The following is a 27,370-nucleotide window of genomic DNA, read 5'->3' as shown; positions in this document are numbered from 1 at the left end:
ATATAAATAATTTTGCATTTATTTTTACACGATTGTGTAGTTTATAACATACTCATTCAAGTTTCATTGATAAATAATATGACTAAAATGTGTAAAATCAATAGACGAATAAATTAATTTTTACTTCCCCGTTCATTCTGCAGTGATTGAATTTCATCCCACTCAAGGAAATTCAATTGTAATTAATATTATTTCAGTACATTTGTTGAAGTATAATCATAATTCATAACGGCTGTTCTTAAATAATCATTTTTTAATTAATGGACCATGTAATTAAAATATTTATGAAAAAATTAATTATTTTTTTTTTTTTGTATAAAACCATCTAACCGAGACTTACTCTTCGTAATTCATAGATTTAAATATTTAATGTTTCATTTATATAGATGTTAAAGCTATAATATAATAAGCTATTATTTTGTCTAATTTCATAATTATCATATTATAACACAGAACACTATCTATTAGGTTGTAGTTAATAATTATTAATTATAGATAAAAATACGAATATATATTTTACTTTAGACTTTGGTAGATACAGATTCAAAATTCTATATTATATTTAAAACTTAATTTCATTTTCAATTTTATTTAAATATTTAAGGTTTGAAAATGTGATACAATGTCCTTCCGAAGTATTTATAATATTGTGTATACAATATATACCCCACTCATCCATTCACAAATCACAATACCAAATAAGTAACAATAATTCTATGATAAAAAAAATAACCTAGTTCTATACTCTATTGGTTATATCACGAATTATGCAGCAACAACGTGTGAAATGTGGTTTAAAATGTTATAATTTATCATAAATAATAATATGCCAACCTATTATTAACCAAGGTAATGTTTTAATAATATCAAATCCTTATGATGATTACAATATTATATTAATCCTATTCATTCGTTATTATTGCTCTATTTAACCACTTCTAAGGATTAAGACATAATTAAAGAGGTTCGAGATCCAGAGAAGTATTTTATAGGTACAATATAGCATCCACACCTAATTAACATTTTACAAACGTTTGGTCGATAATCGATATAGACGTGTTCAAAACAATTTTGTTCATCAATATCCTGAATAAAATTGTTCGCTAATTATTCGAACATTATGGCATTCATTTTTTGAAAGTTATTTCAAATAACTTGTTTATTTAATATCTATGTATTATTTTTTAATTTGAGGTAACAGTATACACTTGGGGAGGAGTGATCGCTCTCTTCTTGAAGTCAATAATTCAAAACATTCAAAACCACTACTGAATTATCTTTAATCAATATAAAATAAACAGTAATTATTATTCGTAAATAAAACTAATAATACCCATGAGCTATTTGTGAACATTTTATTATGTATAGGAAACTCGTACCTACGCTAATAATAAAATCTGGAAATTTTGAAGACAAGCGCAAACCTTCTATATCAGTTTTTAATCAACATAATCCAAATAATATCAGTTGCTTATATTAAGTGCCCAAGTACTATTTATATATATTTAAATAAAAACAGGAAAACCGATAGCTGGCCAGCCATAAATGAATCAGTCGAATTGGACGAATCACTAATCAGTCATAATACTCTTAATGCACATTTTGTAGAAATACGTTGTATTTATTTTACACATTTAAATGATATAATATTTGTTAGTTGGTAGCCAGTATCTTATTTCTTATTTGTTCAATACTCACCATCGTCTTTTACTTCTATACTTATTTTAATTTTTATAGTAATTATGAATAATTATGAACGTAGCTCCTACACACGCAATTTGCTCTGCAGAAGCTATAATTATAATTGGTAGATTAATGAAATGAGCAAATATTTAAGTGAATAAATAAAATGTATGTTTTTTTGAAAAACTATTCAACAAACATTTAACAAATTATGTTTCCTCAGACGTATATGTTTGCTAGGTGTGGACACAGCTTATACAGTTATACAATACACATATCACATTATAAAAGGGCATTAATTATAAACTGAACTTATAAACGTCGTTAAGAATAAGAACATGGGTTTCATAATTAAAATTATATCTCAGGAATCCTAGACCTTTTTAGCATTATATATTATCATCATTCATCACTCTTTAATCTGCAGAATATTATTTTTCAAAATATTTTCGAAGTCCCGAAGTTAAATTGTTGCACCGGTTTTATGTGTATCGATAAATTCACTCGTGATGCTCATTCAGTTCTATGCAATTATAACAATTAAGTTTTGAAAATATTGCAACTTGCAACAGCCAATAACGAATATAGAGAAATCAAAATATTAAATCTTACTCAACAGTTATAGATAAATAAACAAACATAGATAATAACAACTATATTAAATTATGTGTGAGTGGCTTACGGGTAAAGGGTACCGCGCCAAAGCTGTTCGATATCGGATATATAAATACGGCAAAGTCGACATTGGAAGTCGGCGTGTAGCTCACGATCACAATGTTTGTATTTATAAACTTATTGGCGGGCGCATTGTGCAACGGCGTTCATATACCTATAGCTAATATTATTGTTGTTCCGATCGATCAACGGAAACCCCTACTCGTGCCGACAATAATAGTAAATAACCGGAATTTATCATCAAATTAGTAATTACTAATTAGCAATAATAAGAACAATTATTGGTATTTCAGCGTGACCAAAAAATAATTATAAATAATTAATACAATATTGCGCGTACATGGTACATCGCAGTCGTAACACACAGCACGGCGAGCGTGCATGAATAGTATAATAAATAATAATACAATATATTATCCGCGACGTCGGTTAAAACGCGCCACACTTTCCAATTTGGCGTTTTTTTTTTCGCTCTCCGCGCCGCGGTAATAACAAAACATTGTTTTCGACGATCCTCGAAAAAACAAGTAGTCGCCCAAACTCGTTTGGCGCACGAAAAAATCGATTACCCATCCGCGTCGATACGGCCCCGACGGTTTTTATTTAATATACTTTATAGATTTTTTAAACGACCCGATCGCCCCGTTTGTCGTGCCGCGACCCCGATATTCCATTACGCCTGAAAATACGACGCGTTCGACGACGTCTTCGTCGCGGGCGTTATTACAGTATTATTATTAATATTGCTATTGGATTGCGACACGGCGTACGCCGCACACGTCCGTCGGGCTCGTCGCGTGTTGCGTAAGCGTATTTTCACCGACTCCGCCGTCGTCGCGGTCGCAGCTGTTGTCGAGAATCAAACGGGAAACAGTACACTCCGCTCCGTTCGGTCGCGGTTTTGTGGATAGTAGTGGACGGCGCACGCCACCTCCAATCGGCGTGACAGCGTCGAATCGACCCACCGACGAACGTGCTCAATTCGTCGACGAATCGGCGGCGCGTGTTTCCCGTGGTATTTCGTCGTCGTTGTTTGTATACATTTCCGAGCGTGTTGACCGTAATAATTATTCGTAGATCGGTATAGGCAACAAATTTAGTAATCGTTATAAATAATATTGTCGTCGACGTTTCACACGTTCGAGATTGTTTTCGATTTCGACGGCATGGGCGGCGGCGGCGGCGGCGTGGACCATGGGAGTATTGTAGTACGGTCGTATGGACGACTGACGGGCGACGAAACGCACCATCGGATCGCGATTTTGATAAACTGATAACGACACGGTACCGTTGATAACGAAAAGTTATATTATTTTTTCGCTGATAGCCACTACTCTGGTCTTACTCTCGATTTCTATTGCGCAAAGTCGATATTGCTGGTACGCTCAACATGAAAAGTTAACGTCGAACCCCTTACCGCGACCATTTTGCGAGATTATCGTTTGTTTTTAGTCCTCTCCTTTGTCACGAGTCGTGAACCCACTTGTCGTCGACAATTTTTGAAAAGTTTTGATTTCGCTAAGTACACTTAGCAGTGATTCGTCTGTCCCAACTATTTGGCGCTTGGTTTCATGTACGTTGATCGTATGCATTAACAGCCTCGTCGCTGTCGTCATCGTCGTCATGAGTACGACATATTACGATCCGGATGGTTTACAGAGCGTCAAACGCAGACGTACCTCTAACTTCCGTGACACGTATTTGCGTAATCGTGAGTATGGCTTCAGACCCAAGTATGGTGATCAAAGTCGTTTACACTGCGAAATGTATACATCCATATATCCCATCGCTAAGTGGGAATACGATGTTTCAAACAATGACATCACCAATCCTGCTGGTATATTTAATTTGGAATTCTCCCCAGATGGGTAAGCATTCTATCTATTTTTTACCTTTTTTAAAATATTCTCAAAGTTATTATTCTTATGGCCAATTAGTTGTACATAATTGGTGTGTCAATGCTATCACAATATGTTTCTTAAATATCTTGACATTTTACTTGACAAACGTCTAACTTGGTGCTCTCGCCTCAAAAACGTAAGAAAAATCATGAATAGCAGACTCCAGCTTTTCGACCTCTCCTAAGTCCATACTCAAACTCAAATTAAAAATACTTTCACTATTAAACCACTTTGGTCCTATGTTATTCAAATTTGGGAGCCAGCCAAATCTTCAAACATTCACCCCATCCAGTCATTCCAAGATATAACCCTTTGTACCATCACTGGTGCACCCTGTTCATAACAAATCTATCTTTAATTAACAACTTACAAATAGAAACAGTAAATTTTCTTTCAAAGCACCACTACAAATCTTATTACATAAAACTGCCTACAAATATCAACTCCTTAATTCAAAAAATGTCCTCAAATCTTATCTCTGATCATTCTTCATGCAGACTGAAAAGAAACTGAAATTGCTACTTAATACTCTGACAAAAAAACTTAGAACTATACAATTACTTTCTTCACACCTAGATTAATAATTTAATCTAAGAAATTTTTTATGAATTATTACCAGTGGGTGACTTCCCCTATCAAGTGACTCATGTTATGTTTAGTATTATTTACTATTGTTATCCCAATTACTTATTGTATAAATTATGTGTATAGTTTGTCTTTTTCCTTCTATTTTTCAATAATAATAAAAAAAGCAGTTGTATTATCAAGCCCTTTTTGTTTTGTTTTGATTCAGTGTTTTGATAATTGTAGATATACATAGCAGTGTATACAGTTAGTGAATTAGTACAAGTGATGGATTAGGAGTCTTTATTGAAGAAACTATTTATTGATGGAATTTTATAAAGATATATTTAAAAAACTGTAAACAATTTAATTTTAAATCTTTTAGAAAATACTATTAGGAGCATTTTCTATTTCCTTTTTCAATATTTAAAACTTCTATAAATTTGTTTACAACTATTTCTGTATTATCATTGTATTAGATCTGTGTTTGGTAAGTACATTTAAAACATGTTTTTAAATTTTAAATTGGGAATTAATAAATATATGATTTTTGATGATACCTAATCCACATGCTATTATTGTTATTATATCATTTAAATATTCTAAAAAAAAAACTAATAACCTTTCCGATCATGGTCAATTATATATATAATAGAGGTATTCATATATATATATATTTATATATTTATACATCATCAAATGACTAATACTAATAATAACCTTAACCTTTAGTTAAAACATTTTTAGTCATAGTAATATTTTTATAAATCTTACAGTTAAAATAAATTTAATATACCTGATTATATATGGTTTATTATAAAAATATAATTTTCTATAAAACAAGTTAAAATTGCAAATTATGATATTTTTTAAAATTTTTAATGTTTTATAAATAATAAGAATAAATTATTTAATGATAATTCACCATGTTTTCTAGAAAAATATTGGCAGCAGCATGTGAAAAAAAAAGCATTATGTTATTTGATCCTGTAACTCAAAAGTATATAACATCAATAAAAAAAGCACATAATGATTGTGTTAATTGTATAAAGTAAGTACTCAATATTTGTAATTCTATAATATTCTTTTTATAAAAAAAAAGTTAAACATAGGAAAAGTATCCTGTTATGTATATTATTATAGCTAAAAGAAAACATAACTTATGTCTTATGATACAATATTTTAATTGTTTTCATTTAAGTACCTAATTATAAACATATTTATTCTATGAAATTATGTATAATTGGAAATTAAAATTAACCTTACCTATCGTCAACATTTGTTTTTTTTATCTATAAATAAAATAAATCCAAGCAAACTTATGTGAACATCTTTATATTTTTACATTTATATCACTTTTTTTTTTATATTAATAAATTAATATTTTGCTTTAAATATTAATTTGCAGCAAAATAGAGTTAAAAATAATACAATTTTTAAAATTTAAAAACATTTTTTTGATAGTTTAATAATATTAATTTAATTTAATTTTTATCTTATTACATTTAACTGTATATGTGTATTTATAAAGTTTTTAAATGTATTTTCTTTATATTAGTTATTTAAATTATGTATCTATTATTTATTTTAGGTTTTTAGATTCTAGAATGTTTGCAACTTGTAGTGATGATACAACAATAGCATTATGGGATGTTCGAAATCTTAAAGACAATATTAGGGTATTGAGAGGGCATTGCAATTGGGTAAAAAGTATTGAATATTCAGCAAAAGACAATTTACTTGTTTCTAGTGGATTTGATGGGCAAATTTACACATGGGATATTAATAGGTAAAAATATTTTTTGTCTGTCAGTAATAAATATTCATGAATTGTATTTAACAAAAACTATTATTTGTTTTGATGTAGTTACTCAGAAGAAGGAAGAGTTCCTAATAACTCTGTATGTCACATTAATGGGCTTATGCGTATTAAACTTCTTCCTGATTCTAGCAAGTTAATTATTTGTACAACAAGTGGCTTCATATTACTTATAAATAATTTAGACTTGGAAACACTTGGTGCAGATATTCAAGGATTCAAAGTAATTTTTGTGTATAAAATATCTATATTATAAGTTTTTTTATTTAGCATAATAGTGCAATTTAAATTTAAGCAAAATTATTTATTGAATTAATAATAACCTTGTGTTAATAATGGGCTAGAAATTTTCCAGATGAATTTTTATACTTAAAATTAATAACTATAGTAACATTAATTAATTTGATAAGAAAAATAATATATAATTATATTCTAAATATATACCTAATTTCTATATTTAATATCATAATTTAAATATTTGTTTTTTATAATATTTACAATAAATAATTTCACAAAAATTATTACTTATTTGCTTAGAGCTTAGTATAAAATTAAAACTTACTTAAAATTATTTTTCTACTTTTTCATTTTATCAATATTTTAAATACTGTTTAATATTATGTCTAGCCAAATATGTATCGTTTGATGCAACTGAGTAAAACTACCATTCCTAATGCAGCTGCACACACACACATGTTTACTCGTAAACGAAATCGTGTTGAATTCATTGTAGATTTTCCAAGAAATGATGATGCTGAAATAATATCTTCTATCCAGGTAATACATTTATTTATATATACACACTTTTTTTATCTAAATTATTTAATCTATAAATATTTTATCATCAGGTGCATCCACAAGGTTGGAATGTATTAAGCAGAAATGTTACCACTGATGAACAATCTGAATGGACATGTGTACATGATATACAAGACTTTGCTGTTCCTAAACAACAAAATGAACCTGAAGAACTAAATTCTGAAGAAGCAAACTCATTAGAACATTCTTTAGCTGACGACCCAATGTAATTAATAATTAAAAATACATTTTGAAAGTGAATTATACATTTCTTTCCATTTTTTAGGGAGGGAAGACTTCACCGACGTACACATGTTGTGATTCCTCGAGATATAAATGTTGGCATAAGTAGTATGATACCATTTTCTGTGTTAGGACCAACAAGAGGTAACCGCCAAGCTGACTTATGGGAAGCGATGATGAATGTCAATAGTGGTAATCGCATAAGAAGTTTAAGATATTTATCAGGCATGTATAGTATACTATTAAATATTAAAATCAAATATATTTACTTATAAGTACTATTTTTTATTAATCAATTCAATTATGTTAATTAATTTTACAACTCACATTATCCATAAATTATGACTTAGAGTGAGAAATATTTAGTACTAAAACTACAGCAACAAGGTTTCTCATAAATAGCTCATATTGTATCCAAAAAATCTAAAAAATAAATATTTTATTATAAATTTTAATATAGACTAGACATTAGAAGTTCAAATTTGAATAACATTAGGTAGGTATTTAATTAAAAAATAACAATTTTAATTATTTTTTGTAATTCAAAAATATTATTTGTGAAGACTTGAAACTTGCTTATAATATTATATTTTATATCACAAACCTTTTCACTCTGTTTAATGGTAAGACTATACTGATAAAAATGTTGAAATCAACATTAAATAATATTAATATACCTATACTATTATAATAATAAAATAAATTCTGTTTTCAGAAATTAAATTAACCTATTATAATTAAATAAATTACTTTAATAGCAATATCAAAAAACATCTCATTAAATTTACCTAGTAATATAGACAGCCTTAGCTCAGAACCGTTTTTAATGTGCAATTATTTATAACTGAATTAAAATTTTACACATACATTTCAGTGAATTACTCAATAATGAAGTTTACTTAACACTACACAGAGATCTTATACATTTTTTTTTTTTATCAATTATTAAGACAAGTATTGCACATTTTTTCTTTGTAATCCTTTAGATATCGATCAGATCGATCTTGTTATTTTAATATAAAATTGAAAATGTTTACTGATAAATTACAGTTATTCCCCTAGTTAATAATAAGTCAAGCAATAATAAACCAGTACTTACTTATATTGTCTATTCAGATTATGAGTAAACCATATTATATTGGTCATATTTATACATGCTTTTACACGTAAATAGCTTATACTGCAGGTGGGTCTGTTGGGCAGTAGTTCAGTCTACATGTAGTGGTTCACTCCTAACCTGAACAGACTATAGATTAATTTTATAAAACTATTTCTTATTTCAGAATATTATTGATTTACACATCTGATTGTTAAACCTTTCATATTTTTAAATTGTTAAATAAATAATTACTTAAATTGATTTACTTTTTATTTTTATTTTTATACAATTTGTATACAGTGTATTTATTACTTACATTTTAAATTGAACAAATAAGATAAATATAAATAAGTGTTTAAAGTTTTGAAAAGTAAGAATTTGCATGATATTCTTTCAATTTTACTATTAATCTCAAATTTGGATTTTGAGAAATTATAAAATACAGAATAATTATTATGATGAAATATGTAAATAAGATAATATTCTGAGACAACAAAGTGTTTTAATCATATTCTTTTTAAAATATTGATTTTATATACTACTTTATAATCAATATTTAAAAATAATATTTCAGAAGGACGAGAGCGAATATTAGGAACATATTCTGGTGTACGGATCGTACGTAGTGCAACTGGATTACAAGATCAAGACCAAGACGACGTAGAGGAAATAATAGCAGATGATGATGCCTCTTCAGAGCGATTAGTCACAGTATTATTTAATCGGAATGGTAATCGTGCACCTGATATTAGAATGCGTGGTTATTTATCCTCAAGTTCTAGAATTGATATCACTCGGCCAAGTAGACGTAATACCGTAGAAGTAGGAACTGGTACAGATACTGTGGTGTTTATTGGCAATAGGCAACGTCGTAACAACTATGTTCTGAATTGTATGAATAGATTTCAGGTTCCCCATAATCATAAAATACATAAAAATTTTAACCGTCTTACACATTTTATTGAAGAGGCAAATGTGGGTAGAGGGTACATCAAAGAACTCTGTTATTCTAGTGATGGGCGTATTATATGCTCGCCCTTTAGTCATGGGGTTAGACTATTATCATTTTCACCAAATTGTGATGAATTATCTACTTTGCTTCCAAAACTGCCAGGTGTAAAACTTCATGAAATTGGTACAAACGTTTCTCATGCTAACATTGTACTTTGTACCAAATTTTCGCCGGTCCATCCTTTACTCGTATCTGGTTGTTTAGCTGGTCGAATCGTTTGGTACCAACCGAGACTATAATACTTAATGACTTTAATATTGTATGTATGTTATGTTTTTTATTTATAATAATCTACAATTTTAGATTTGAATAATATGTTTATTGTTTGTTTTAACATAAAAACTTATGCCACTGTATCTATAGAACATATAAAGACAACATATCTTCTCATGTTTAAATGTTATTTGTATTGAATATGTCAGCGATTATATTTGTAAACATTATTTAAGATCTAAAGTCTGTGACACAAAAACTGACCAATGACCAGTGTGCCTGGCAGCCATTTTCCAATCAGTGGTTTTAAAAAACATAAGCTATGTGCCTATTGTATAAACATTGCAATGTTGCCGTGGAGTTTCAGAATGCATAGCTAATGGCTGGTCTATGGCGGTTGGATGACTAGGGTTACTGGTCAATTATTGTGTCGCGGACTATAATATATACCAAATGAGTAGTTTTTTCATATGGATTTAATGAACTATATACAAAGTTAGTCACTTGTACGCAAAAAATGTGTGCTCAATTAGTAAGAGACTATGTAAAATTCATTTATTCTTGTCTGTCTTTTAAAAAAAGTTTAAGTGACTGCAATAGTATAATTTATTTATCTAGACAATTTCTAACTGTTGTACATTTTGCAACACAAAATTTTTTCTATAATACTAGACTTTAAGAATAATGCAGTGGCTTATTTGTAGTACAACAATAAACTCGGTTTCCATAAAATTTTACAATTTGATATAATAAGTTTTAGTAAACATTTAACTGAATGGATCATGTATCTCCCAGACCAATTAGTATTTTAAAAAGTTCAAAAACATTTATAATATCAATGTAATTGATATGGGCTTCAAAAATATTTGCTTATCGTAAAAAATATTAAATCTCATAATTTGTTTCGATAACACTGTTAATAACAGTTGATTTATTTCCGACGTCGAACCTATGATAAAAGAACTTTTTGGTAAAAAAATTACAACCTAATGTTACTATTATAATAATCTCGGGTAAGTGCATTCTAGCTTTGTCTTATAATTATATAAGGTGCCTTAAAAATAATTTTTGTTTCGTCTAAATAGTAAATGTTATTGATGCTTACAATTGAGAATATTTTGTTAGGCTCTCTCTGTAACATTATTTTTCCAATAATAATGTAAATTATTATGTATTGTTTTTTTTTTTCATTATAATTACCTCGTGTTAATGTAAATAGGGGATTAAATACTATATCAAAATTAATTATTATTATTATTAAATATTTGTATCCAGAGCAATATAAAAAATTATACAAATTGTATCATAGTACGTGCTATATGTACATATACCATTAACATATATACTATAATGTGTAGTAATATATAAATTACGCATTATTCGTTTTTTCAATACTGTCTCGTGTTTACTCCTTTCAAACACTTAATGGTCACTCTTCTATTCCTCTGCACTGTTGATTTTGTTTTTGTTTTTATCCATTTTGAAGGTTTATTGTATTAGTTTTAGTGACATTAAATGATCCCTTTGTACGCTCTGATATGTTTAATAAAATAAAACATTTGTAAAGCGCGAATCAACGTGTATATTGTTTATTATTTTAAAATATAATACAAGTTGTTAATAGCCTTATAACCATAAACATGATATTATTAGATAAATATAATATGCATACTTATATAAAAAATAATAATATAAGATCAATAAAAAAAAAAAAATAAAAATAAAATGATTAACTATAATAATAAATCGATTTACAAACATATCATAAAACAACACTACTTGATCCGTGTACGTGTTATATTTAGTATTTATACATGTATCATGTATGAACATGTTAAGAATACAATCAAATGACATAAATGTTTTTTACTTAAGAAGTAAATGTATAACAAAATTTCAATAGGAAATAACATAATACATAAATATTGTCTATAGTAATTTATTTATTTAATAAGAATTGTGTTAATATTAGTACAAAGGATAAACGCCTTTTATAATATCCAATAAGTACCTGCTCCATTTCCATAAGAAAAAAAAACAATAGTAAACAAAGAGCGTTCAAATTAATTAAATTGGGAAATGTTCACAATGATAATAAAGTACACCAATGTTTTTTAGCCATTATCTACACATCGGTGTAAGTCACTAAACTAAGTGATGAAGTCCATGTTTCTTAATGTATCGTTGGCGAGCTTCATTAATTAATTTTGTTTTCCTCTCTAAGAATGATCCAACCCCAAAATTATTGGGTTCCGTTTTTTTGGTCTATAAAATTAACCACAAAAATAATTAATCATTGATCAAACATAACAGTACAAGACTGCAAAACAAACTATAAAATATGATTTAAACTAAATTTTTTTTCTTATTGAATTTTATGGAAGTTAATAACTTATAATACAACAAAGACAGAATTTTAAATAAAATAAAAATAAGTGGTTAATGATCATGTTAACTTTTGTGAAATAAATAATATTAATTTAGAGAATATTAGCGCACCATTTGTTTTCACTGCTAGCCTATACATAACAGATAAAATGCCTAAATCATTTTTTTTTTATGTTGCTAGTGATCTTGGAATAAAATTACCCATTATATAAATTATGAAAATTTGACATAAATTTTTTTTATTTTTAAAGTCAATCAATAAAATCGTTATATGTCAAACCTTAAAAAGTACTATTTACTGATATTTTTATAATAGTAAAATGTTATTCCAAAATTACTCAAAAAAAAAAAAAAAAAAAATGATTTTATGTATTGAATTTTGTCTGTTATGTGTCAATCCAATGTAAAATAAATATTCTCTTAAATTAAATAAAATTAATAGACCAACACATTTATTTCATTCGGTTTTAATTGATTTCTCAAATTTAAATGTAAAATGAAAAAATAGGAAAAACTTATGATATTTTATTGTGCTTGTTTACAGTAAATTTAATGATATTTTTGTGTAGTATTGAGCTCACAATATTTTAATTCTTTATAAAATAAACAAGTTTCCTGTCTCATTTAGATAATAATAATTATTTCACGTATTAATTGTTCAATTAAATCTTAGTTTAATCTTTGTTATAATCTATTTTTTACATATTGGGTCTTCATATCTCTATCCTCTTTAAACTTTGGTAAATCAATATATTTAATATTAATAATGGGAAATTGTTGCCAATGATTTATGAAAAAACAAGTGTAATAACTAAAGTCTAAATTTCAATGATTAAGTTACTGTTAATATAAAATCAATTTAATGGAATAATTGATTATTGATTGTTTATTTATTAAGATCATAATAAATGTATGTATTATGTAATAAAATAAAAATATTTTAAACCATAATCAATAGTTTAGACAAAAGGAACTCAAGTTAAATATTATAACTAAATAATGAAAAGTGAATAAAATTTGAAAAAAAATGTTCACTACAAATCAGACATATTAATATCTTTATGCAAGTAAAACAGACAACAGTGGTTCCTAAACTGTGAGCACTTAACAGGGGAAGATAAAGGTAAATTTTTACATTGTATACATTATATACTAATGATAAAAATTATTTCATTTATTCAGAGGAGCCATAATTTATTTTTCTTATTTTTAGAGTAGTGTATTCAAAATAGTTAAGAAACTGCTGGACTATTGTGTAAGTTTTTGTAGCAATAATTTATATAATTTGCATAATATTTCATATATTACCGTTGTTTTTGGTTTGGAAGACTGTGGCAATGGAGTAAACTTAACAGTACCATCAAGCATATTAGTTATTGTTATGTCAACACTTCTTGTTCGCCCTGTAAAGCAACAAAAAAAAATCCATTGAATGAAATTATAACATAATTAATATATTATATAATAATGTCTGAGGCTCATATAATAATATAGAATGTAATAAAATGTGTTTAAAAAATATGTGTTATTTTGATTTTAATAATTCATAAATAAAAAAAAGAAATCTACTTTATGAACAAAACCTAATTCACCCTAATATTTTGTGAAATTAATAAAATATAAATACTTTTTTTGATCATGCATGTCTTTATAATTATTTTCATTGGACCTAGCAGGTTGACTATAATTTTTATTATTTAATAATTTGAGTTAAAGTTCTGTACATGATAAACATTAAAATAATTGATACCTTCTTTTAAAAACCATTAACAATTAAAAAAAAAAAAGGAATACTTTTAAAATTTAAAAAAAAATGTCAACAGCAAAAACCTTAAAAGTAAAACAAAATTTCACATATTACATCCCAGGGGTGGCCAAACTGTTGATTACATCTTATCATAAAATACTAACATAAAAAAAAAATTATATTTTTATTTTTCAATATAAAAGAAGTATATTTTATTAAATTTCAATTAATAAAATATTTACAAAAAAATAGTGTTTTTAATATGATATTTAGATATATATATATATTTTAATTTAATTATTAATTAATATCTTATATTGTTATGTATTTTACACATTTTATTACAATTGATATTGAATTATCTTTTTTACGATAATCATATTATATATTAATATGTAATATTATTTTCATTTTAGCTCTTTCATATTTATTAATATATTAGGCAAACCACAAGTCTCTTCTTGCAGGTCACCCCTATTATGTCCTGTCAACCTTAGTACAAATTTACAAATTAAACTGTTATACGACTTGGCAAGATTGATAAGTATAATACATGAACTCGTGATCCCCAGTAACAATTTTTTAAAGACAATTTATTTTATAAATAAAAAAACAAAATTATATTAATTTTATAAATAGAAGTTTATTAATCAGCTTACTAAGATTAGCAACAATGACATTTTTGGGAACATATGGAAGAACATCAGTAACTTGTGCAGCCATTCTTAATATTTCTGGATCCTCTTCAAAATTATCCCGAGTTACATGTCTATTATGATTTTTAGCTTTTTTTTCCGCCAACTCGATTAAATATATTTTTTTATATTCATCCTAAAATTAAAATTAAATTATTTAATTAAAGGTAACTTGCAGTTGATATTAATCATACTCTTTAAAATACAATATTAGATAATAAGCTTTCAACATTTTCTTTTATCATACTTTAGCATTCTTAGTAATATTTGAAGTAGATATATTGAGGTCTTGTGAAATAGCTTTTTCCACCCTGAACATTAAAGTTTCATTAGATTCGTCTTTGGATCTTTGAATCACTTCAAGAAGTCTATAATTATTTTTAAATAATTTGAATTTGAATATTAAATTACATAGATGCTAACTAAAACAGTTGACAGTTTACTTACTTGTACTCAAATTTAGTAAACGGAACAAAAAAAAACCAAAGTACTTCTGAAATAGTGTTTGATCCAAGCACTGATATATTAATATTAACAAATGATGGTCGAGTAACTCTTAAGACTACTGGTTGTAAATTGTCACTTATTAAGGCTGGTACATAAGAAAATCTAGTGTTTTGATAAACAAAAGAAATTGTTATAAATATCTAAAAATAAATAAACATTTCAATATTTACTTAAGTAAAGCGCATTTTCCATTAGTAGAAGCTCCTTCTGGAAATAAGAGCAACGATTTTTTATCATTGTTAGCTAAAAATTGTTTCAATACAGTGATCTCCGATGAAGGATTATCATTAGTCAATATAGATATCAACCCAAAATACAATGCTATAGGTGTATTGAATAAAGTTGTTGGCTGAAAATTTGAAGTAAAAATATAATAAATGTTGACAATTTATAATTGATAATTATATACATACAGTAAAACATCCTGTTGTCAAATGCAACGCAATGTGATCAAACAATGACAAATTATTTGAAACCAACACTCTGCTGTTCTTAGATGAAGAATTTTCTTTTTCGACTACAATTAATCCAAGAACACCAGACATAATTCTTAGAAGTGGTCTATAAACACAAATCCTAATTATGAGTAAACAATCGTAACAATGAACAGTCATTTATAAAAATAATTTACCTGCGGATGTTTGGGTAATTGCTCAAAATAACTGTTAAAAGTAATGCATTTATTGCAATAAAAATTCTCAAAACAACTAGTACAACTCCAAATGGAAAATAAGCAATTATTCCTAGTGTTTCATTTACAGTCTTTGGAAACCTAAAAATTATACAATTATACATCACAGTTTATTAACTCATAGGTAAACATTTCAAAAAAAAAAAATAAATATTATAAGTGTAATAACTAAAATATTTAATTATCTTTAACTAATAATAACAGTTTAATATATTGTATTAAAATAAGTAACATAATGATTTAATAAAAATATGACATTTATATGGCATACATTCAACCTTACATGTATGCACTACTAACAAAATACATTAAATAGGTACTTAGATTATGTACAAATAGTGTTATGTATTTTGTTAACATAAACACTCATGATGTGGAAAAAACGAAAAGAAACAAACTGAACATTAAAAATTATAATACAACAATAATAATGAATTGCTTACCTTGATTTTTCCACTAAATTTCCAACTTCAATTTTGGCGTTCATTATTCAGAGGATATTGTACTGTCTATTTGTGAAACAAAATATTTAATTATATTTCAAACGCCTAAATGTGTTTTCACTTCGTGAACAGTGGAATTGTCATTTATTAAAAAAAATCTGAGTAAACATAATAGGTAGTTAATACTATATAATATAGTAGAATACGATCATTGCATTATCAATTATTATATTTCTTAAGTATTGATAGGTGATAACAGGTCTGATATCTAAATTTCTCTCGTTAGTCAGCTGACAGCAGCTGTAGATACCAATCGGCAATCATTGCTCATTGTGGCATTGATTGCTCCAAACAAATACGACCTACGGATGTTTATAAAAAAAAAATACTGTTTTTTTTTAAATTCTTCCATAAAGAATTATTGGTAAAATAAGATACTTATTATACTTAACATTTTTTTTGTAATAATTAGATTTGCTTCAGAGTTGTAATAGTAGTTGTGATTAGGTTTTTAAGCTAAACATACACGATTGGCACTTACATTTTGTCAAAATATATAGGTAATAGTTAAGATAATATTTTAATATTTGTATATTTTTAAAATAATTTGCTACATCTTGTTATACTGATATTCTAAACACTAGGTATATAGTATATACACCTACACGCTTTATAAAATATTATAGTCTCGTAAGCAGTGACGTAGTAAGGGTAAGACGAACTGTGACAACGCCTGGGACGCAAAATCATACTTCAAATGTGGTATTTTTATCTACCTTCAACACAACATTTATATTATCGATGAATTCGCCGGTCTTAAATCAAGAAAAGCAAATTTTTAAAGTTTGAAATTTTCACTATAATAATAACTAATAAATATAAATTGTATTCATAAAAAAATTTAGTAAGAATAAAGATTACAAAAAAATATATCAACACATTGATTTTTTAATTAGTAAAAAGGCGCTTTTTTCTACGTTTATCAGGGAAGTTAGCGAGTCTTTCTATGTCACCGACTGCAAGCCTGTGATTACTGATTACTGATTCGTTATGTATGTCATACTAAAGTAGTAAGTGCCAAGTGGCAAATGGCAATCGCTATTCACTGTTAAGATTTTTAGGATTTCAGTCAAGAACGATAATGATAGTGCCATCTATCAAAATAATATTAGTTTGAACGTCTGACGCACACTTCCGCAACTAGACAGTACTGCCATAAATTATTTGAGATGCATAGACAAAAATACTTTTGAGACGTTCGTTCTAATATACGCACGATCCACAAAGCTGTCAGTCATAAAAAAAATTATAAAATAGGAGTCGATGATGTAAAATTTCAAAAAAAAATCATGTCATTTTCTATCTCAGATATTGAGATGTGAACAAAAAATTGTACGGTAAATAATAATTAATAATATTTATCCTGTGGGTTGTGTTCTCAATATCTAACCATCATAACCGCAGATCTTACCAACCATTCATTCCATGATATATATTCATAACCGTGGTAAATACTAAATTCTAGATGGGTACTATTTTAGTAACATCCCTGTCGAAATCTATATTATTATTTTAATAATAGTAATACTATTTACGTTGGTCATTATTTATTTGCAATTTGCTAAATGCTAAATTGCTAAGTCACTTTCGATCAATCGTTATACGTTATACGTTTACAGTTTACACCAGTCGACGGTCCATTACACTTAATTATTTGCAATAAAGTTTTAACGTTACATATTTTTTACTACACTGTATAATTCTTAAATCTATTAAGTATCAAAATACGTATTATATGACATATATTTTTAAATAAATTGATTATCTAATACTTGTATTGAATACTGACTACTATATAAATTAAAAATTAAAAGTTTAAAATATGTTTCGGAGATTGATCATTGCACAATCGAAATTGTATCGACATTCTTATATGGTACAGAATCTTAATGGTAAGAAATTAATCTTTTAGCTTTGGATAAGTAAAAAATAAAAAATTGTATTTTGTATAAAAAATTCATCATCTTGGTGATTTGATATATTTTTATGTAGACAGAAATCACTCAAGTAAGTTATCACTCACTAATCTATTATAATTTACAATATTTTTTTACATTTACATAGTTCGGCGTTTACATGATAAAAAAGACATAAAACAAAATGAATGCAAACAAAAACAGCCAGTCTTAGAATGTATTTGTCCTCCAATACATTACAAAATACTAACTATGGATGATATGCAATTGCCATATGGTAATTGGAAAGAACAAAATGCAAAAAGAAACAAATCTTACAATAGAGTATTCTTGTTTGGTTTAGTTTCATTGATTGGTTCTATAATATTTGTAAGTCAAACTTAATTATTTTAGAAAATTTCTTCTTGTACAGATCATAAGATAAAAATTTAAAACTTTAGTTTATTAAATGATATTATAGATTTTTAAATTTATTACTTATCTATACTATAAAATAGTAACTTATAAGACAAAAAGTATAGACTACAAAGTAGTAAAGGCTAATAAAGTACTAATTACTTAGTATACTTATATGATAAATAAATGTTCAAGAATCATAAGTTATTACTAATATACAATTTAATACTAACACAAAATTTATCCATCTTATTAAATTCTTATATAGTTATACATGACTACTAATAATATTTAAGTATCAATATTTAGAATTATATTCTAATTTTGTATCATTGACATGTAGATAAATACTTAATTAGTATTTGAATAAAATAAAATATCAAATTGTACATGTAGTCATATTTTAATTTTTTTTCAGCTTAAAGAATCTGTGTTTTTTAATGCATTTCCGCCTCCTTATCCCTTCAATAAAGTCAGAGAAGATATATTTGAATGTGCCGATTGTGATGAAGAGTATGAATTTGAATGTGAATGTGAATGTTAACTTGAAAATGTTACTAACCGATGTGTTTTATAAATTGTTATCTAAAGGTTAAAATATTATTTTACGGAAAAATAATCATAATATAAAGATTTTTTTGTTAAATATACTACCTACATATACATTAAGATTAAAAACCTAAATAAACCATTTTAACTTTGTTTTTATTTTTAATTTCAAACATTTTCATACAACATTAAACTATTAATATCTACATTAATTTTTTAATTTATATCTTATTAACAATATCTACTAATTATTAAGGTCTAGTTCTAGTACAATAAAATTCAATACATAATATTATGACACATGATGTTGGATAAAATCTTCTATTTTAAAAGCTGTTCTAAATAAAAAAAAAAGTAATTAATAAATTATAAAAATGCTTAATAATAATATCTTTAGATACCTTAGACTATCCTTTAAAATTTAAAATTTAAAATTAATAAATTAATTAATATAAAGTGAAAACATAAAATTTAAAACCTGTATGTACTTACACATATGTTTTTGGAAGAGACATGGATTTAACAATGAGGAATGACGTCAATAAATATTTTATAAACAGTGTAATATCCGTAGTATAAATTATTAAGTTTTCATATAACATATATTATCTAAAACATTGAAGAGGGCACAGACTTATTACCTAATTCCTTTCCACTACTTGTTTATAAAGTAAATTTTTAAAAATAGGCTTTTTTCTTCCTACCAAATTTAAGAGAAGCCTATAAGTAGGGCTTCAACCAGTTGAACCCCTTTCTAACATATCTATTGACTTGCTTGAGTAGATATTTTTATGTTTTCATTTTTTTATAAAGTAAAAGGAAATGATTCCTTATTTAAACTTTTCAATTGTATGTATCTTAGGTACAACCTAATCATATAAAATATGTCTATTTGTTTTTAATCCATTTAACACTGAAAATTATAAATTTTGCAAAAATCCTTTTACCTATTATAATATGTTGAATATTATTATTTATTATGTTACGTTTTATTTTTTAATCTATTCCTGTGAAAAAATAATGATTTCCAGTATATAGATTCAGAGCATATCACTAAATGTTAGTAGGTTTTGATTTTACAATGTATGTTTTTATTTATGTATCTAAAAATACTAGTAACAAAATGTGCTTAAAATTAATAAACTTTGGACAATAATTTTAATAGAAAATTAGATCAATTTAATACTTTACGAGTTCAAAAATAAAAAAAAAAACTCTTATAATTAGAAAAACAAATACTTCTTGACAAAATTAATTTTATTTTTTTTTATTTTACTTAAAAATGAGATTTTCACTAAATGCAGTTTAATCAAGTATTTTATATACATTCATTTTCAAAATATTTTGATTCGTTTTAAACTATAGAGTATAGACATATGATGTTTTTTTATTTTTTAAGGTTTTTCCTCATTAATTAAAAAAAATTTTGGTATATATCACAAGAACTCATAAGTTCTTATTAATGAGATAAAAAAACAAGAGTAAATCCACAGTCTTTTTATTCGTGCGATACTTATATATCATATATGTATTACGTGCAATTACTCAAATATAGTTTTCAGTCTTTACAAGTTATAATTTAAGGTAAATTGTATTATAGTATTCATTGTGATGAACAATCTAAATCGATCTTTTTCATGCGATTAATCGATATTTTGAATCGATCTCCATGATCCGCTCTTTTATGTGAATCGACGTTTTTTGAAAAAAAAAGTTCACATATCTACTCGTTTCGATTATTATTTTTGTATTTTGATCAAATTATAATTTATATAACATTATGTTGGTTATATACTATAAGTTATGAACAGGAAAAATAATATAATTAATATTTATACCTATATGTTTATGGTATTTTTTTTTGCCTACACAGTACACATCATAATGGAAGCGTTTATTTGCATTAGTTTTTTGTTTTAATTTTGTGCAGATCATTTTCATAATAACACGAAAACATTTCTAATGTTATTGTTCAAACCACGCAATAAAAGATTCAATAACACACACAACTTCAATCGGATAGCTAAATCCGAAACTCGAAAAGTGTTATTAGCAAAATAAATAAATTATGAGCTATCCAATGGCTGTTCTAAAGCACACGAAAACGAAAGATATGTTTGAAACAACTTTAAGCCCACGATTACAGGAAATCCGAAACTTCGGGAAAATCTATCAGTAGAAATGCTAATGTACCTACTTAATTGATTCTGTAGGTAACATCAGGGAATGTACATTGCGGGTTTTCAGATGTATTGCTTGAAAGACAGCTGGAGAGATCGGTAGAGGGCTGAAGTATCAGGACGCATTAGATACGTCGACTGCAGTCTGCAATACTAGTACAGTGGTACCGGCGCGTTTTACTACAACGCAAGATCGAACACAATTTAACCGGTGGGACTATCGAAGTAGCTGGTTTTTTTTGGAACTGTTGCATTTCTTGGTGCTTTTTGTGCTTTACAGATTCGTTATAACTTCCTGTAAATTCAATGACTCGAATGTCTCCATCAACGGGTTAGGCACCCATTTGGATACGCTTACCTCGATCTGCAGTCGGTCTTTCTCGTCTCGTCTATCCGGCTGCTTACACATGCACAGAACGTACACGTGTTCGTAGTCGCTCAAAAACAACCCCGTGATTGACTTCACGGACGTAGGTAGCGTTTTCGTCACATGTCTGTAATTGTTTGCCCACGGCTGATCTCTTGACTCGTCTACTTGATGATCGTCATTCTCATCCTTCTCCTGTTCTAGATCCAAACCGTGATCATGGTAAGATTTTGGTCTTGATTCTGATCCAGATCACGGTTCCGGTCCTGATCCTGATCTTGTTTCTGCTACTGTGGTTGGGTATATAGTTATCGACGTAAATCATTTCTTTCTGCTTTGTCGGTGGCACCGCCGTCTAGATAACATTCGGTAGTATGCTGTATAGTACAGCGTGCTACCATTGCGGCCTAACAAAAACGTGTTGTGGTTACAGCGCTGACGCACGTTGCTCGGCACTAACCGCAATATGGCGTCGCGGTCTGTCAGCCCGCAAAAATTCACTCGCTGCCCTTGACGCAATAGTCTGCAAAATTTCCATAATGATAGCGTAAGGATTAGATACCGTACCTAATATACTAATATAGATCTTTATCTTATTAAGTTAAAATAACTATATTTTTATGAACTCAAAATCATTTTCGTTATTATAATTTCATGACTTATGTTATAGGCATCACTCTAGTTTCACTAGATACACATTCCTTGATTTTATATATCTGTGGACTCTATTACACCACCATAATTTCTCTTGTATTTGCCTAGATACCTGTGTTTAATACCATAATGTATTTATACCATATTAATATACCTTCCTTATATAAAATAGCTTTTAATATAATAACGAACATAAAGAATATATAAATAAGATCAAAAAAGAATGCTGGAGTGGCTAAGCCTGTTAAAAATTACCTACGTATATTTTCCCTCTAAAAAAATTAAACTCGTAAAATATTTATCCAGAATCAATGAATACAAATTTGAATTTACTTGAAATTTTTTTTTATCAGCTACAATAGTTACAAGAAAGATACATAACCCGATTTACATATCATATAATATTTATTTTATATTTAATTATAATATTATAACTACGAATCACGATGTGATTATGACTATAACATATAATAATTTTCTCCAATAAACATATTATATCGCATTGTAAAAATTATAATGGTTACTGTAACCTCAACATTTTAGGACAAGTTGCACCAGTGATCAGTGTACCACTTAATATATTATAATAGCAACAATGTACGACCAACTTATTCTGTGTGGTATACCTAGGTATATAAATTATTATTGTTATTGATTTCCCATATGATTATGCTAGAATTGTGAGGAGCTAGGAGTTTATTATTATGATAAATCATACCAATTTGATAATTTTTATTTTCTAGAAGTCAATTGTTTTTCTTTTCAATTAGAGGTAAAATGTAAATATTTACTTAAGAATGAATAAAAACGTCGAGAGTTAACTTTAATATAATAATAAAAGTAAGAAGTTTCGAATTAAAATGTTTTGTACCTATTATTGTTATTATTATTACTATTATTATTATTATTATTATTATTATTACCTACTATAAAAGGGTTTTGCTGTTAATAACGTTAATGAAAAAGAACTCTATAAAAATGTAAATAAACGATAGTATTGTGGGCGTGACATTTGGTTTTTATTTTTCTGTTATAATTTCTTTTGAAGTATCAACAATCAACAACAAGAACTGTCAGTAATAGATAAAGAACTATAACAATGTGATGTCATTCGTAAGACCTTAGGTAGGTACATTATGTTTGTGTAATAACAATAAAATCTTACTTCGTCTATAATCTGATTTTCTTATCTTAGAAAGTTTGAATACTTGTGCCTTTAAGGCTATAACTAAAATTAAAACTTTAACTTTATATTATAATAACGTAATTAAAATTAACTGTTGAACAATTATACTATATAAAAACACTACCTAACGTAATAAACTAATAACTTTTGAATAAAACGTGGGCGTTCGTTTAGACAACTTTTAAGGGAGGGAAGTGAACTCGATAAAAATTAAAATACTATATATATGTACAGTGTAGATTTTACGAACCTATCTAATACCTAGTAATGTAATTATTACCTATACAATTTTTGCCATTGCACGCACTCAGAAAATTGTAACCGATCGCAGAATCTTAAGAAATCCGTTGTGGATTGTTGATTTTCGAGTTATCTATTCGATGTAAAATTGATTCCCGAGCTCATTTGGCAGGCGTGTGAATTAATTCTTGAACTTCTACTTATTTACGTTACCGACGGGAAGAATGACTGTTAATTTACTTATTAAATTTGATCGTTATATTTTATAACATTATGCTATCATAACTATTGAAGAGTATAGGTTAAACTTGCATATTAAATGTTATCAATCATTTTATAGTTTGTTTTTATCATGTACTAGAACAAAGGTTCTCAAACTTTTCATGACACGAGTGCACGACTCATTTTGGAAATTATTTAAATTTTGGCAACCCACAATAGTATTAATGATCTTTTTTTTAGTTATTTGAGTTATTTTAAAAAAAGTAACACATGTTTAAAAAATGTATTATTTAAAAATATAACTCAACCCACTTAAAAAATATGATCGCGATCCATAGGTTAGTAACTTTTGTACTAGAGGGCTATTGAAAGGAACGTATACATTTGAAACACTTCGCTTACAAAAATTGGTAGGTATTTTCCAATGGGATTCTATAGCTATACACTTATGTACTCCATTCGTCTCACGAATATTTCTTTTTCCTCCTTTTCTACTTATATACAACAAAAATGGAATCAATTCATCAACACTTATACGGTTTCCTAAGTGTCCCAAAATTAATTAAACGGTCTCGATTCAAGTAAACAAGTATCTGGGAATCAACCGTTAGGAAGGTACGTAGCAATAGATCGCAACATCAATTTTGGTGACAATTCTCCAGATACATCCGTCGGTGGTCGGTGAAAAGTATAATATTACATAGGTACCGTGAAATTCTATAAATTCACGCGGTTAAATAAACGAAATTTTCCATAGGTCAGTCATAACTCATAAGTAAACGACCGTCCGTCGCTCTACGTGCAATCGTCGTCCTTGGCGTTCTGGTGTTGAATCGAATTTCATTTTTACGTCACCGTTTGCGAGTGTGTATTATTTTCAATCATGACGTGTAATTTAACAATGTTGTGCAGTGCGACGACGATATTCCAGTGAAACGACAATAGCCTTTTATTGAATATTTGCTAGCCTTGTCATAGTCATCATGATGGTCATCGCCCGTAACGAAACGGTCCGTCGAAACGCGTCACTTATTTTCCGAGGATTATGGTACGCGCCGAGGTAAATGATAAGTCGCTACGCTTCACACCATATCAGCAATCTATAAATTATATTAAAACGTCCTACAAAACAATTCACGAGCTATAGGTAAATACCTGACTCATATTTTACGATATGTAATGTGTGTAGGCATATAAGTTTATGTAAAACACAAAAAGTAGAATTTCCTTTGGTAAAATAGTCGCATTGTGCGCATAAACCGATGGTCAATTTATTAAGCATAGGTATTCGAGGGCCAGATTAAGCCAAAAATAACTGTAACCATATTTCTTAGCCCTTAAAAAATTATAATTCAATAAATTTGTCACTACAAAGCGTTCGCCACTGTCGTAATATATTATGTATATCATATATAACTAGTAAATAATTTTCACGAAAAATATACCTAATGAATACGAATGTTTGTTAATTAAAATGAAACTAGAGTTTTTCTATTACTACCTATACGAACATCATTATTCATATAATTACATCATTTAATATTATGTTATTATGTAGGTGCCCCATATATTATTAAAATTCGCCATTAGGATTGTCGTTCGAATTAAATATTGTATTTAACGATTACACAAGGATGAGTTCGTGTATAATGATTAATGAGTAATTATTTCTAAGAACTTGATTATTTTTCATTTTATTTGAATTTTCACTTTTTTTTTACTAGTTATATTAACTATACCTCTACATATAGTTGCATGCAAATAATGTGCAGCTGTCTTAAAATATAGTTATATGCCTACTAATTTTTTTTCTGTTTCGTTTTTGTTTATGTCAGGAAGTATTGTAAATCGTTGAACGCTAAAACATAACATAGTCATTCTCGCGCGAATTATAAAATAATAACTCTATAATATGTATTATTGCATAATATTACTATATTATGTATATATCACGGATATTATGAATTACAGCAAATTTAAATTTAAAAAAAGATTTTATAGATAGGAAGTGTCACAAAAATATAAAATTAAAATAAAAACTATAATGTCTGTTGTAAATAATTGTATTGATAGGTATTTGATTGACATTCATAAATGTTTTTGTTAAGTCATTTAATAGGTTTTTGTTTGATAAATTCATACCATTAATAAACGCTAAAACCTTAATGTAAAATTAATTTATGGCGTATAGAAATTGTGAACATGTGTTTTCAATTTATTTTGTAACCAATGTAAGAAAAACTCACGAATAGCCTATTATATTATTGCATTTTTAAGCCATTTGACCTAAGACTTAAAATGTTATCAACACATTGAAAATAATTCTAAGAGTAGAGAATTTAAAACATCTATAAATAGTTCAAACGCTACATTTATTCTTTTTGAATTACAACAAAAAAAAAAAAAAAAAATCGATTTTGTCAAAAACAGGTGTTTGGTGTAATATAATGAGCCTTATATTTTTTTTTAGTATACCTTTAAATTTATTCTTTTAACACTGACATATGTATATGTCATGTATCCGTAGCGGTAATCGTCAGTACAAAATACAAACCACGGTTCTAAACACTAAGGCTATATGGGTACACCGCGATAGTGGTCGGCCGATTATTGTGGCGGTTCACGACCATCACGATATCTATCATAAATAAAATTGTATTACTATGTCACGAGACACCTAACAACTGGGTGTTTTACGAGTAAAAATTCGATCAATCGTATTACGTATTTATATAGGTTATTTGAGCGCGATGACATCCGAGCCCTAATTATGTTGTTGTTATTTTATTATTAATGAATGTACGTAATATGCGCACTATATTTGATTTCACTTCATTTATATATATATATTATACGTACTATACTCGTATATATATATATATATATATAAATATTTTATACGTACAATACTCGTGTATATATATATTATTATTATTTTAAGGTCTGTAAAGAGAGGAATATTATTATAATTTTGACGTTGTCAGTGGTGTGCGTGTGTGTGTGTGTGTAGTACGTGTATGCGCGCCGCTCGGCGACGGCGACGGCGCTCGGGGGTGGGCGAAATGTCGACGTGACGCGCCGACCGAAACGTGAATGCCTATAGTACTACGGTGCAGTCCCGT

General features: G+C 27.4%; 3 protein-coding genes across 3 annotated transcripts; 2 read left to right on the top strand and 1 right to left on the bottom strand.

Moving 5' to 3' along the window:
* The first annotated feature begins 3,066 nt into the window (after window positions 1-3,066).
* LOC112598909 (DDB1- and CUL4-associated factor 10) lies at window positions 3,067-11,301 on the top strand. The gene is made up of 8 exons (XM_025349322.1): window positions 3,067-4,226; window positions 5,761-5,874; window positions 6,415-6,612; window positions 6,691-6,865; window positions 7,270-7,419; window positions 7,491-7,666; window positions 7,727-7,908; window positions 9,357-11,301. The coding sequence occupies exons 1-8, from the start codon at window positions 3,982-3,984 to the stop codon at window positions 10,031-10,033; spliced, it is 1,917 nt and encodes a 638-aa protein (XP_025205107.1). The 5' UTR covers window positions 3,067-3,981; the 3' UTR covers window positions 10,034-11,301.
* Window positions 11,302-11,789: 488 nt separating this feature from the next.
* Window positions 11,790-16,682, bottom strand: LOC112590829 (ancient ubiquitous protein 1-like). Its single transcript, XM_025337983.1, has 9 exons — window positions 16,479-16,682; window positions 15,976-16,116; window positions 15,758-15,905; window positions 15,515-15,693; window positions 15,285-15,446; window positions 15,085-15,205; window positions 14,802-14,973; window positions 13,704-13,798; window positions 11,790-12,272 (listed from the first exon to the last, which is right to left on the bottom strand). Exons 1-9 carry the CDS (start codon window positions 16,520-16,522, stop codon window positions 12,153-12,155), a joined length of 1,182 nt encoding a protein of 393 aa, XP_025193768.1. The 5' UTR covers window positions 16,523-16,682; the 3' UTR covers window positions 11,790-12,152.
* Window positions 16,683-18,077: 1,395 nt separating this feature from the next.
* LOC112597773 lies at window positions 18,078-19,491 on the top strand. The gene is made up of 3 exons (XM_025343977.1): window positions 18,078-18,430; window positions 18,603-18,823; window positions 19,269-19,491. The coding sequence occupies exons 1-3, from the start codon at window positions 18,361-18,363 to the stop codon at window positions 19,392-19,394; spliced, it is 417 nt and encodes a 138-aa protein (XP_025199762.1). The 5' UTR covers window positions 18,078-18,360; the 3' UTR covers window positions 19,395-19,491.
* Window positions 19,492-27,370: the final 7,879 nt, after the last annotated feature.

The sequence above is a fragment of the Melanaphis sacchari genome, unplaced genomic scaffold (assembly GCF_002803265.2).
Source record: "Melanaphis sacchari strain LSU unplaced genomic scaffold, SCAv2.0 Contig0_pilon_pilon, whole genome shotgun sequence".
In the NCBI taxonomy this organism is placed as follows: Eukaryota; Metazoa; Arthropoda; class Insecta; order Hemiptera; family Aphididae; genus Melanaphis; species Melanaphis sacchari.
The sequence above is the reverse complement of the archived record's forward strand: the minus strand, read 5'-3'. Positions and strand labels throughout refer to the sequence as shown.